Source organism: Mollisia scopiformis (assembly GCF_001500285.1).
Source record: "Mollisia scopiformis unplaced genomic scaffold LY89scaffold_13, whole genome shotgun sequence".
Taxonomy (NCBI): Eukaryota; Fungi; Ascomycota; class Leotiomycetes; order Helotiales; family Mollisiaceae; genus Mollisia; species Mollisia scopiformis.
In genome coordinates, this window is record NW_017263593.1 from 62,426 (window position 1) to 75,282 (window position 12,857).

Consider the following 12,857-nt stretch of genomic DNA (forward strand, 5'->3'; position numbering starts at 1 on the left):
TGCCGTATTCCACACAGAGCCAGCCGCCTCGTCTCACTCCCCAAGCAAGCACCGGTGCTAGTTCGTGGCGGAGTAGGTACATGCCGATATTCTCAGCACCATCTCACGTGTACGGTGTGCAACCGCAGATAATAATTCTTCGAAGGACTCGACGGCGACGAGGACGAGTGTGATTTTCGACGCAGAGACCGGCCAGCCAGTGCCGAGTTGTGTCGCATAATCGTTGTCGCGAGAAGGACTTCGCCAAGTCGTCCTCTGGGTCACATCCGCATCGAAAACAACCCCACTTCGCCTTTGCAAACTACCAAACTACGATCCCCATAACAATCACCCATCATCACCTCGTGGCGTGAGCGACGCGCCGGTGACCGCCATCATGAACAACGACGAAGATGCCCTCACCTCGGTCTACAAGAAGATCGAGCGCGAGAGGGCTTTGCTCAATGCCGCAAATTCGATGCGGCAGCAGACACAGAATGAGCAGGTGCGGTCGAGGATAGACCTCCAGATCCGCGAGGGTCGTCGAAACATTCAGTATCTCGAAGAGCGTCTGCAGGAGCTGCAGATGCGGAGGATGGGTCAAGGCATGAACGACATGAATCTAGGATCGAGCGGGGCTCCAGGCAGGCCGCAGAGTGCTGGCATTCCACCTACCCCGCCACCAAAAGATTCCAGAGGAGGTTATATGGATGCCGGCTCTGACCGTGGGGGATATGGAACTCAAGAATACAGTGAAATCGGTGGCCATGGTACTATGATGCCCCCCAGACACCCCTATGCACCACCGGGCCCTGAACAAGGCATGCCAAAATCACGACCAAATTATACGAAGCTTGGTGAGTGATGCTTGCTCTTGGTCTTGAATATCGACTGACTCTAGCATGTAGACCTCATCAAATATGATACCCCTCATCTTGGACCCCGCATTCAGCTCATGCTCTCGCAGTTGGAGTTTAAGCTGAATGTGGAGAAGCAGTACCTGAAGGGTATCGAAAAGATGGTTCAGCTATATCAAATGGAGGGTGACCGAAAGAGCCGTGCAGATGCCGCTGGACGCAGAGTCGAAAGCACGCAGAAGATCCAGCTTTTGAAACAGGCACTGAAGAGATACGAAGATCTACACATTGATATGGAAAGTAATGCAGATGCACCAGATGGTGAGTACTTTGGACAGACTGTCTTCTGTTTATAATCTCTAATTTGACTTTGCAGATGATAGTATCAATACGCCCAACATGCGGAAACCCCTCACTGGTGTTCTGTCCGTTCGAGTACATGCTGTTCGAGACGTGGACCACGCAGCGACAAGTCGATTTTCACGCGCACCGGACACCTTTGTGGCTATCAAAGTCGAAGACAATGTGGTAGCAAAAACTCGAGCTACACGGACGGACAAATGGGAGAGCGAATATCACAATCTAACAGTAGAGAAGGCAAACGAGGTTGAACTTACTGTCTATGACAAACTTTCAGACCACGCAGCTCCCATTGGCCTATTGTGGATCCGTATTTCTGATATTGTGGAAGAGATGAGACGAAAAAAGATCGAGGCCGAAATCAACAGCTCGGGATGGGTTTCTGCAGATCGTATGGCAAATGGCAACATGCCTGCTGCACCTCCACCACAATTCAACATGAACCCGACCCAATCTCAATTTGGAGGACCTCCTGGAAGTGCTGGCACGGGAGCACAACCCGGAGGAGCTATGCCTGGGGCAGGTATGAACAACCCACCACAACCAATTGATGCTTGGTTCGCCCTCGAGCCTTCTGGCGCGATACACTTGACTATCAGCTTTTCGAAACAACAAGGTGGAGGAGGAAAGCATTACGACCCTACGGGCCTTGGGCGAAAAGGTGCTGTCCGGCAACGGAAGGAAGAAGTTCACGAGATGTATGGTCACAAATTCGTCCAACAGCAATTCTACAACATCATGCGATGTGCGTTGTGCGGCGACTTTCTCAAGTACTCGGCCGGTATGCAGTGCGAAGACTGCAAATATACTTGCCACACAAAGTGTTATCCAAGTGTGGTAACCAAGTGTATCAGCAAGTCAAACGCAGAGACAGATCCGGACGAGGAAAAGATCAATCATCGTATTCCACATCGGTTCGAGAAGTTCTCGAATATGAGCGCGAACTGGTGTTGCCACTGCGGTTATATCCTACCTTTTGGAAAGAAGAATTGCAGAAAGTGCTCAGGTAAGTACAGCTTGTGTATCGAATCTTTTCAGTGGTACTAATTCCATGCAGAATGTGGTCTCACCTGTCATTCTTCGTGTGTGCACCTTGTGCCAGATTTCTGTGGCATGTCTATGGCCGTAGCAAATCAGATTCTAGACGGCATTCGAACCCAGAAGCGTCGCCAAACTTCACAAACGACCATGACTGGACGTACCTTGCGACCACAGTCCAAGGCTTCAACACCATCCGAGTCCACTACTCCTACATCAGCTTATGGTCCAGATCCAAGTAGACCTCCTAGGACTCAGTCTTATGGAGGTCCCTCGTCTATGGAGGCAACCGAGGCTGCCAAGACAATGTATTCTCAAGGTCAAATGTCACCCCAGAGCCAAAGACCTCAGGGCCCGGACCGAACAGCGTCGTCTTCGGCTGCAGCGGCTGCAATGGCTGCAATGAGTGGACCAAGAAGCCCGACGCAAAGAGATCCGAGAGACCCATATCAGAGAGCATCCGCAGACTATCCCAGTGGTCGTGTGCCTGCTAATTCTGGTTATGGAGCTCCACAGCATGATAACCACTCTCCAGATGTGCCTTACGGTTCACCACCCAAGCCACAGATGCCAACGCAACCAGCCTACAACCCGGCAGCATATGCACAAGTCAACAGCGGCTACCAACAGCAGCCTATGTCAACACCTCAAGTGCAGCCGGCCCAAATATCTCCGACAGCAGCCACTTATAGTTCCTCCGTTCCATCTGCCCCAACTATTGCGCCAGAGCCGGCAGCACCATCTGCAGCTGTGATTGCTCGCAAGGCTGCACCACCTGCAGACACGCCGGGCACAGGTAAGCGGATTGGTTTGGATCACTTTAACTTCTTGGCTGTTCTAGGGAAAGGCAACTTCGGCAAGGTCATGCTTGCAGAAACAAAGGCATCAAAGCAACTGTATGCCATCAAGGTGCTAAAGAAAGAGTTCATCATAGAGAACGATGAAGTCGAGAGCACTCGGTCAGAGAAGAGAGTTTTCCTTATTGCGAACAAGGAGCGGCACCCGTTCCTTTTGAGTCTTCATGCATGTTTCCAGACGGAGACAAGAGTCTATTTCGTTATGGAATACATCAGTGGAGGAGATCTTATGTTACACATTCAGCGTGGTCAATTTGGCACGAAGCGTGCTCAGTAAGCTATTCCCCCGTAATTTCGTCTATATCGTACTAATCCTTCTAGATTCTATGCGGCGGAAGTCTGCTTAGCTTTGAAGTATTTCCATGAAAATGGCGTTATCTATCGTGATCTGAAGCTTGACAACATTTTGTTGACGCTAGATGGTCACATTAAGATCGGTGATTATGGTCTTTGCAAAGAAGACATGTGGTATGGGTCTACCACAAGTACGTTCTGTGGTACTCCTGAATTCATGGCTCCCGAGGTAAGTCTGCATAAGGAAATTGTAATAATTCTATCCTAACAATTGTAGATCTTGCTGGACAAGAAGTATGGCAGAGCTGTTGATTGGTGGGCATTTGGTGTCCTAATCTACCAAATGCTTCTACAACAATCACCGTTCAGAGGTGAAGACGAGGACGAGATTTACGACGCTATTCTTGCCGATGAGCCACTATACCCAATACACATGCCTCGCGACTCGGTTTCGATATTGCAAAAGCTGTTGACAAGAGAACCTGACCAACGTTTAGGAAGTGGCCCAACTGATGCGCAGGAAATCATGAGCCAGCCTTTCTTTAGAAATATCAACTGGGATATGGTCTATAGGAAAGAATACCCCCCACCATTCCAGCCGCAAATATCTAGCGCAACCGATACCAGTAATTTCGACTCCGAATTCACAAGCGTTACACCCGTGCTGACTCCTGTACAATCTGGTAAGCAAATATTCGCGGTCACATAACAGCTCGTTACTGATTCATTTCTATAGTCTTATCGCAAGCCATGCAAGAAGAGTTCCGCGGCTTCTCCTACTCAGCTGATTTCATTTGAGCGGTTCTGTCCCATCATCTGCCCAGATACGTCTGGTCAAAAGCATTCGCTGCATGGTACAGGAGTCTTGATTGCTACTTTTCACGCGAATGTAGAGTAAAGAAGTGGGGATTACCATGGCAATGAAGATAACGAAGACGCGGATGACTGCTCATTACACACCGGGGAGGCTCAAAAGTCATGATTCTCATTCACTTCTAGACGGATTGGCATCTCAGGGAGGGGCGGATGTCTCTACGCTTTACATTAGCCAGGGGCCTTCTTAATAGATCATGATGACTTTTGACAATTTCCTAATGTGAATCTTTTTATGATTGTCCGTTCTGGTGTATCTTTGCTCGCTCATCTCAGCCTTTCCCTGCAATGTTCATCCTGCCAAGGAAATGTGCCACATACATTCATCAAGGTAATCATCAATCCAGGCAATCCGCACTCGGTCTGCAAGACTTTTCCCCCAACTCCATCCATCCAGCCGATAAATCTTCCGCCACTCAATAACTCCTACCAAACATACACCATGACTCAGCGAGAGCCTCACACTCGGGATTCAAGCACTTGGTCTCGCCCTTCACAATGCCTGCTGGCTGGTCGAAGGGGATACACAAGCTCTTCATACCCATGCTGGGGGCTTTCATTTGCTCCGGTCCCTCGGTCTCCTCCTGGTTGCCAGTAGTCAAGTCCTTGATCTTGTCTTCGCACTTTTCTTTCAGGCAGTGGGGAATCAGAACCACGTTCTTCACATCCAAAGCTGGAATAACCTTTTCCCACTCCGTGATCTCAATACGATGTGACCGGAACGAAGCTTCAGCTTTATTGTACAGATCACTCTGAATGGTCTCGAGAAGCTTGGGGACCTCTGTAGAGAGCTCGGAGATGGCGATTGTGCCCTTTTCGCCAGTATCTCGACGAGCGAAGGATACAACTGACTTAGCGGCATCCTTGGGTCCATATTCGAGACGGAGAGGAACACCCTTCAGCTCCCAGTCGTTGAACTTCCATGCTGGGGTGTATCCATCGCGGATATCATAGTCGGTTCTAACACCAGCGCTCTTCAGAGTTCTCTTAATCTCTTCCAATTGGTCGTAATGTCTGGCCTTGTCTTCTGGAGCGGTGGACTTAGTGATACCAACGGGGATCATGATCACTTGTATCTTTGAGATTCTGGGAGGGAGGACCAGACCCTTATCGTCGCCATGGATCATGACCATAACGCCAATAACACGAGTTGAGAGACCCCAGGAGTTTTGCCAAACGTGGATGTGCTTAGCCTTCTCGTCGCCCTTTGGATGAGGATCCTCGACCGTGATGTCAAACATCTTGCTGAAATTTTGGCCCAAACAATGAGATGTTGCACCTTGGATACCACGTCCATTGGATGGAATATAGCCCTCGACCGTAGTTGTATAGTATCCTCCTGCGAACTTCTCCTTTTCTGTCTTGCGACCGCGAACAACTGGGACAGCAAGCAATTGCTCGTAGACACCAGCATATAGCTCGAGAATCTGCAGAACCTCTTCGCCAGCCAGCTCCTCAGTCAGATGCGCAGTATGCCCTTCCTGCCATAAAAATTCCCGAGCTCGGAGAAATGGAGTTGTCTGTTTGGCCTCCCAACGAACGACACTGTTCCATTGATTGAGTCGGAGGGGAAGATCTCGGTGACTTCGAATCCATTTCGAGTAGTATGGGTACATAACGGCTTCTGAGGTAGGACGGACTGCGACTGGGACCTCGAGGTCTTTATCACCACTATAACGCGTCAATATCGTATCATGCGAAATGGAGGGGTAAAAACGAACGCCTTGGTGACCCAAGCAAGCTCAGGAGCGAAACCTTCGACATGATCCTTCTCCTTTTCAAGAGATTTTGAGGATAAGAACATAGGGAAGCTAGCCTCCTCTACGTCCATAGCCTCAATGCGCTCCTGAAACCATTTGCGAATTGTATTCCAGATGAACATGGATGCTGGGCGTAGGATGAAGAAACCAGAGATCTCGGTGTAATACTCAATCATCTCAGCCTTCAGAACAACCTCCTGGTACCATGCTGGGAAGTTTTCAGTCTTCGAAACTGTCATTCCGATTATGTCGTCCGCCTTCTTTCCTCCTACAACTGCGAGCGTTGCTTGCTTTGCGGCTTTGGCAGCTTTGTCTGCAGCCATCTTTGCTTGCTTTTCCGCCTTTTTGAGGGCGCTCTTGGATGGTTCTGCTGGGGCGTCCGCCATGATTGCTTGTAGGTTGTGAAGGGTTGAAGTGAACAATTTATGGGAGAGGGATTCGACACCTCGAAGACGGTGTTGACTCAATTTGTGACTCCCGCGAAAATGGAGGGGTATATTTTGGCCCGTGGGCTTTAAGCGAGCTTCAGCCTCGTCGTGGGGCTATCAAATGGGGCTTGAGCTTAGATACCCACTCACCATCTGGAAATGACTATCACGCCGAGATATATTCGAGTTCGATAAGTCTGCTCAACTCCGGCATTCCTGCTTGCTGTCGATTCACAGAGCTCTTGTTAATGATGTAGGTAGAGTAAGAATGAGTTCAACTTCTTTTGTTCATTGCAGGCAATTGTTGACGTGATCCTATACTCGCCACGAAGCCGCCAACTGATACACTGTAGCACTGTAGTTGACAGATAACGCGCAATCTGAATCTGCATCCAAAGTCACGGCTTCTATTAAAACATAAGATTGCTATTTCCAAGCTGGTGTATTAATTTGACAACACAATCAACCCTCTCCTCTCTTCTAGCAAAACTGGGGGATCGCTGGTAGTACTGACTGTACAATTCTAGTTGATGCTAAAAGCAGATATGCACGAAGTAAGAGACGCATAACAAATAAATACCGACGAACAGTAACAACCAAGTGAACCGACAGGAGAATCTTAGAGACATAAAGAAGAAACTTTTGATAAGACCATTTCGTTGCAGAAGACAGACCCCAAGTTTGATCAACTTGTCATTAAGAGCAAGAGATTAAATCCCAGTACACGTACCTTTGGATAACCTACTCTCGGAAGCATTGTCTCTGGCTACCCCAGAGTCTCAAGACTTGATGTATTCAAGAAGCAGATAGTCTTGTAGCCTCGACGATCATACGTTGTGATGTATAGGAAAGAATCATCAGATAGAACGAAGGAAATAGTCATCTCCAAAGCGCTCCAGATAATGTCCAAACAACCAGGGAAGATGCAACTGCTGCAAGAAGGAAGCGACGATTAGGAAGTAGCGCCAAATTTGGCTACTCGTACGTACGCCTCGCTAGCGTGGAAGCGCGTCGACCAAATTTATTTTACAGGCGCGATCCAAACCCAAGCTCAATAACCAGCAATTCATACAACCACAACAAAATGGGATCACTCTTTGAACAACCTAGAAATGCCGGGACTTTGTGTAAGAAGCTATCAGGTTCCTTTTGATCTTCTGCGACTAACATGTTGCAGTCCTTGGTGGCCAGAAAATCAGCGGTTCAGATATTCGTGACCAAAATGGTAAGACTCGAAAAGAGCTTTGAAAGGAGGTGAACTAAACTTATAAATAGTACTGGCCACTCAGGCTATCGCAAATGTGGTGAAGAGCTCTTTTGGTCCCAGCGGTCTGGACAAAATGATGGTGGACGATATTGGAGTAGGCTTCAACACTTGAACGAAAATGGTGGCCAAGCTAACAAATGGCAGGATGTGACTGTTACCAACGATGGCGCGACTATTCTGAGCTTACTAGATGTCGAGCACCCTGCAGGAAAGATCTTAGTCGATTTAGCACAACAACAAGACAAGGAGGTGGGCGATGGAACGACGTCTGTGGTTATCATTGCAGCAGAGCTTCTGAGGAGAGCAAACGAGCTTATGAAGAACCGAATACATCCTACCACGATTATCACCGGCTACAGATTAGCTCTTCGGGAAGCTGTCAAGTACATGCACGAGAATATCAGCGTCAAGGTGGATCAACTAGGTCGGGAGTCTCTAATCAACATCGCGAAAACTTCGATGTCCAGCAAGATTATTGGATCCGACTCCGAGTTCTTTTCCAATATGGTTGTGGACGCTATGCAAGCTGTCAAGTCAACAAACAACAGACAGGAGGTTAAATACCCAGTCAAGGCGGTCAACATTCTCAAGGCACACGGGAAGGGAGCTCTGGAGTCGATTCTGGTGAAGGGTTATGCGTTAAATTGCACAGTTGCGTCACAGGCGATGAAGACAAGAATTACGGATGCCAAGATTGCTGTTCTTGACATGAATTTGCAGAAGGAGAGAATGAAATTGGGAGTTCACATCACCATTGATGATCCACAACAACTGGAACAAATCAGACAGCGAGAGGCTGGTATTGTGATGGACAGAGTGGAGATGATCCTCAAGTCAGGAGCTAACGTTGTTCTCACGACGAAGGGCATCGACGACCTCTGCCTGAAGCTTTTCATTGAGAAGGGAGCTATGGCTGTACGAAGATGCAAGAAGGAAGATCTACGAAGAATCGCGAAAGCAACCGGTGCCACTCTCATCAGCTCGTTATCGGATCTCAACGGTGATGAAAAGTTCGACGCTTCATCCCTTGGTCATGCCGAGGAAGTTGTGCAGGAGAGAATCTCGGATGATGAGTGCATCCTAATCAAGGGCACTAAAGTCCACACTTCAGCTTCCATCATTCTCCGAGGACCGAACGACTACCAACTTGATGAGATGGAGAGGTCTGTACACGATTCGCTTTGTGCTGTCAAGCGAACCCTTGAAAGTGGTAGCATCGTCCCTGGTGGTGGCGCCGTCGAGACAGCTCTTCACATTTATCTTGAAGAGTTTGCTGGTACAGTTGGTTCCCGAGAGCAACTGGCCATTGGCGAGTTTGCTCAATCTCTTCTTGTCATCCCAAAGACTCTCGCTGTCAATGCTGCCAAGGACTCTTCTGAGCTGGTAGCACAGCTTAGATCAAGACATGCCTTATCACAACGCATTCAAGATGGCGATGCCAATGAGGACGAGAAAACCATTGCAAAGAAGAAGAATTATAAGAATTATGGTTTGGACCTGACGAAAGGAAAGGTGGTAGACGAAATCAAGGCCGGTGTCTTGGAGCCGAGCATGAGCAAGATTCGGCAGTTGAAGAGTGCTGTAGAAGCTTGCATCTCTATCATGAGGATAGATACGTTGATTCGACTAGACCCCGAACAACGTGGAGGGGAGGATGATGGTCATGGTCATTGATGAGGCACTTCGAGCTAATGCTTGTAAAATAGTCGACTAGAGATGTATGCATGGTATGCTAGAGAAATGATAACCTCAAGCATGAGTAGTCGAAGTCAAAATAATCTAGTCTTCATTCTTCACTTCCCTTCTTGGCTGAAACAACTTCCTAGTTTCTGGAGTTGACTGATTAGTGAACTAAAAGACATACAACCCGTCTCCTAGAAGTTTAACTGTAGCACATGCATCTGCGACAAAGGGCGTGTTTGGCAATGCATTTCGATGATCTTTTGTACACAATGGCAGCGGCCACATCTTCTACAAAGCCGCGATCTCTACCACATCTATGTTGCTCCCTCCAACAAAAGAAACCCCTTCCCCAATATACACCATCACTTTAACCAATGATTAGAGCGTTGTCCTCCGGGAAGTCGTATGCAGGGATCTCGAGGTTCAATGGAGCTGGTCCCTTTCGTATACGTCCAGAGATATCGTAATGAGAACCGTGGCAAGGGCAGAACCACCCTCCGAAGTCACCAGCTTCACCAATGGGCACACATCCAAGATGAGTACAAACACCTGTACATCTGATCAGTCACCAACCATAACAATGAACAAGACCACAAACCAAGCATGATCAACCATTCTGGCTTCTTGACTCGGTCCTCATCCTTTTGAGGATCCCGCAATGTCTCAATCTTAACGCTCTCGGCTTCCTTGATCTCATCGGCAGTTCGGTGGCGGATGAAAACTGGCTTGCCTCGCCATTTGATGATAACCTGAGATCATCAGTACCTTAGTCCTCTATTATGGAGTCCTATAACATACGTTCTTGCCCTCAGGAATAGCTGAAAGGTCGACCTCGACCTTAGCCATGGCCAAAACGTCTGCAGATGCAGACATGTTGACCAGGAAATCTGCGGAAGAACAGAAAATTAGTCCATATTCCCAATTGAGCTTGTTCGTTCATCCAATGCACATTCCATGCAAATCCGTGTCCCCAAATAGCATACGGACAGCTCTAGTCACATACCTTGCACGGTAGCCTTTGCTCCAGCAGCCGTCAACGCTCCCATTGTGCCGACCATGAAGTATTGGAAGAGCAGGTTTCTGTTGGTACCCGAGCTGCTCCTGTAATGACTGAAGTCCGGGATCTTTGCAGTCTTGTCGTTTCCCATGCCCTTGAAGGGCGAATCGAACGAGCTTGTATCACGCTTTGCAGCAGATGTAGAGAGGGCGCGGACCGGCATCGAAGGAATTGAGCTACGCGGGACTGTCCGCAACAGCGTGCGCGAGGTCTGTGAGAGGGAGGCCATCGTGGGAGAGGAGTGTTGTGGTCAATTGAGGTTGATGGACGAGGATGAACTGAGGAATTTGAGTTCGGGAAAAGAAGGCGAACTTGATTACAAGCGATGTGATTGGCTGAATGTCGGAGCTCAGTGAAAAGAAGCCGGAGGTAACTTGAGCCTCCCACCCGTTTGTACAATGAGAGAGTCGATACCAACTATTTTTCTACTTAAGCATCCACCATTTCTTGATACTTAGGTGTTGCTCGCTGTCGACTGGTATCTTTTACACTTATTGCTCACGTTCGGGATGATCTTCATCGTTCATCTTGAGAGAGATCACACCATACCATAACTTAAGCTGGAAGAACGTTTAGGTTCTCCATTACCATCAGATCTTGTAGCCAAGCCGGTCCATTGATATAAAGCATCAGTAATCATATCGTCGCAAATGTTCTAGACCAGTCAGTGTCATTGTCCTTGAAGGATGCTTTCCAAGAGGTTTGCCATTTGCAAATAATCTTGCATCTTGCTTGGCACAAACTGTTATAGTAGCAAGACGTATGATTATTTTTCATTGTGTAAATTTGAAAATTTTGCTCTGCATCGGTTATCTAGTTCTAATCTAATTTGATGGCAATATTCCAATTATCCAAGTCAGACACAAACCACTTGTCCCTGTCCGACATTCGTCTCACTACTTTTGGAGAGAAAGAAATCGATGCTCAGAACCAACATTCAAGAAGTCTGAAATGTCCGAGTTCTATTCTAATAAGGATGCATATCCAACACTCTTGAGGAGATTTTCCACGTATAAATACTTAAGATTATGGTGAAGATAGCATGCGATAGGAAATTTTGCTCCAATACATGTCTTAGCTAGTTTGAGTGCTTCACAAAGTTTCTATCATGAAGTTGGAGCTGAAAATTTCCCGAGATGAAAGTGCTTCATCCCTGAGTTCGATCAGAACATCTAAAGCATGGCATATGACTTTCTAATACTCTATCAAGCGGTCTATTGTCTATAAATGATCAGAACAATTGTGGATTCTATGCTTTTCCATTTGCCATTCCATCGGCCTTGGCTTCCTTGACGCCAGCAGCCGAAACTTCTTTTACTGTTGTTTTACCATCCACAATGTCCTTAACTGTCGCCAGAATAGAAGACCAGTCTTCAAATATTGTGAATGGCATACCACCTCTGATACAGTATGTAATCAGATCTATCGTGCTATCAGCAAAGTGAGCCTCAATGGTTCATGGGGCGTGCTTACCGCGACCCTTCTTAGCAAAAAGAAGATCCGTCTCTTTAGCTGCTGAGAAATCCGAAACTCCGTCACCAGCGTAGAACATTACTGGCCGCTCATTCTCTGGAAGATTGGCATATGGTCTTATCTCAAGACTTTTATCGTGGCCAAAGCCGGTATCATCGTGGTAGGCAATCTGCCACCCTCCTTCTTCGTTTATGCTCTTTCCATCCCTTGGCGCAACATCGTTGCTTACAATCTGCATCTCATGTGCATCTTCACCCAAGAGGTGTACCAAAAGACCTCTGACAATTGGAGTCATACCTCCGCTGAGAACAACGATGGGAATTCCGTTCTGTCGAGCGTAGTCAAAGAATTCTTTGAAGTATGGGTCGAGCTTGATGTTCTCACAGAGAATCTTTATACATTGGTCGAAAGGGGTCTTGACTGAATCCAGCATCTCGCGGAACGAATCTCGGAAAGTCATCTTCCCATCGAGGACATCTTTATTGCCTTGCTTCCGCAACTTCTCCCCGTAACCCAGAGTATCGGTCATGAAATCATTGGAATCTTGCTGGGTGATTGTCCCATCGAAGTCGGTGAAGAAGATATACTTTGGATTCGTCTTCATAGCAGGCAGGGTAGAAGCGGCCATTCTGAGCGGTTGATAAGTATATATATATTCTGGTGTATGATAGCTTCAATGCCGTCTTCTGGTCCACGAATGACGGAGACATATTGGCAGATAATTTACTGACCTGAAGTTGGACAATGAACCACAGGAGAGGATGCTCTATTCTAATTCGTCTAAAAAAAACTATAAATCAAAGAGATGGTGACGATGTAGTAAAGAACACAAATAAATCTATGTGCAAATATAAAAACTGGGGAAATGACAGATGGAGGGGTCAAACTCATACTCGGCGGGCCCCACTACCCAAAGCGGTGAGCCATTAGA

The 12,857-nt window shown here is 47.5% G+C and overlaps 5 protein-coding genes across 5 annotated transcripts; 2 read left to right on the top strand and 3 right to left on the bottom strand.

The window, feature by feature from the left end:
- The first annotated feature begins 50 nt into the window (after positions 1-50).
- On the top strand, positions 51-4,384 carry LY89DRAFT_75381 (uncharacterized protein). The gene is made up of 6 exons (XM_018221293.1): positions 51-836; positions 888-1,157; positions 1,213-2,202; positions 2,254-3,364; positions 3,413-3,614; positions 3,663-4,384. Exons 1-6 carry the CDS (start codon positions 377-379, stop codon positions 4,092-4,094), a joined length of 3,465 nt encoding a protein of 1,154 aa, XP_018070489.1. The 5' UTR covers positions 51-376; the 3' UTR covers positions 4,095-4,384.
- Positions 4,385-4,674: 290 nt separating this feature from the next.
- On the bottom strand, positions 4,675-6,404 carry LY89DRAFT_669679 (prolyl-tRNA synthetase-like protein; the record flags this gene model as incomplete). The annotated part of the gene is made up of 2 exons (XM_018213118.1): positions 4,675-5,929; positions 5,980-6,404. The coding sequence occupies 2 exons, from the start codon at positions 6,402-6,404 to the stop codon at positions 4,675-4,677; spliced, it is 1,680 nt and encodes a 559-aa protein (XP_018070490.1).
- A 1,067-nt stretch (positions 6,405-7,471) lies between these two features.
- LY89DRAFT_782439 (T-complex protein 1) lies at positions 7,472-9,496 on the top strand. The gene is made up of 4 exons (XM_018222580.1): positions 7,472-7,573; positions 7,624-7,671; positions 7,722-7,807; positions 7,858-9,496. The coding sequence occupies exons 1-4, from the start codon at positions 7,531-7,533 to the stop codon at positions 9,385-9,387; spliced, it is 1,707 nt and encodes a 568-aa protein (XP_018070491.1). The 5' UTR covers positions 7,472-7,530; the 3' UTR covers positions 9,388-9,496.
- A 90-nt stretch (positions 9,497-9,586) lies between these two features.
- On the bottom strand, positions 9,587-10,916 carry LY89DRAFT_685181 (cytochrome c reductase iron-sulfur subunit). The gene is made up of 4 exons (XM_018215033.1): positions 10,400-10,916; positions 10,195-10,283; positions 9,995-10,145; positions 9,587-9,945 (listed from the first exon to the last, which is right to left on the bottom strand). The coding sequence occupies exons 1-4, from the start codon at positions 10,680-10,682 to the stop codon at positions 9,764-9,766; spliced, it is 705 nt and encodes a 234-aa protein (XP_018070492.1). The 5' UTR covers positions 10,683-10,916; the 3' UTR covers positions 9,587-9,763.
- Positions 10,917-11,596: 680 nt separating this feature from the next.
- LY89DRAFT_685182 (putative phosphoserine phosphatase) lies at positions 11,597-12,825 on the bottom strand. Its single transcript, XM_018215034.1, has 3 exons — positions 12,658-12,825; positions 11,927-12,555; positions 11,597-11,875 (listed from the first exon to the last, which is right to left on the bottom strand). Exons 2-3 carry the CDS (start codon positions 12,552-12,554, stop codon positions 11,703-11,705), a joined length of 801 nt encoding a protein of 266 aa, XP_018070493.1. The 5' UTR covers position 12,555; positions 12,658-12,825; the 3' UTR covers positions 11,597-11,702.
- Between the last annotated feature and the right edge of the window lie 32 nt (positions 12,826-12,857).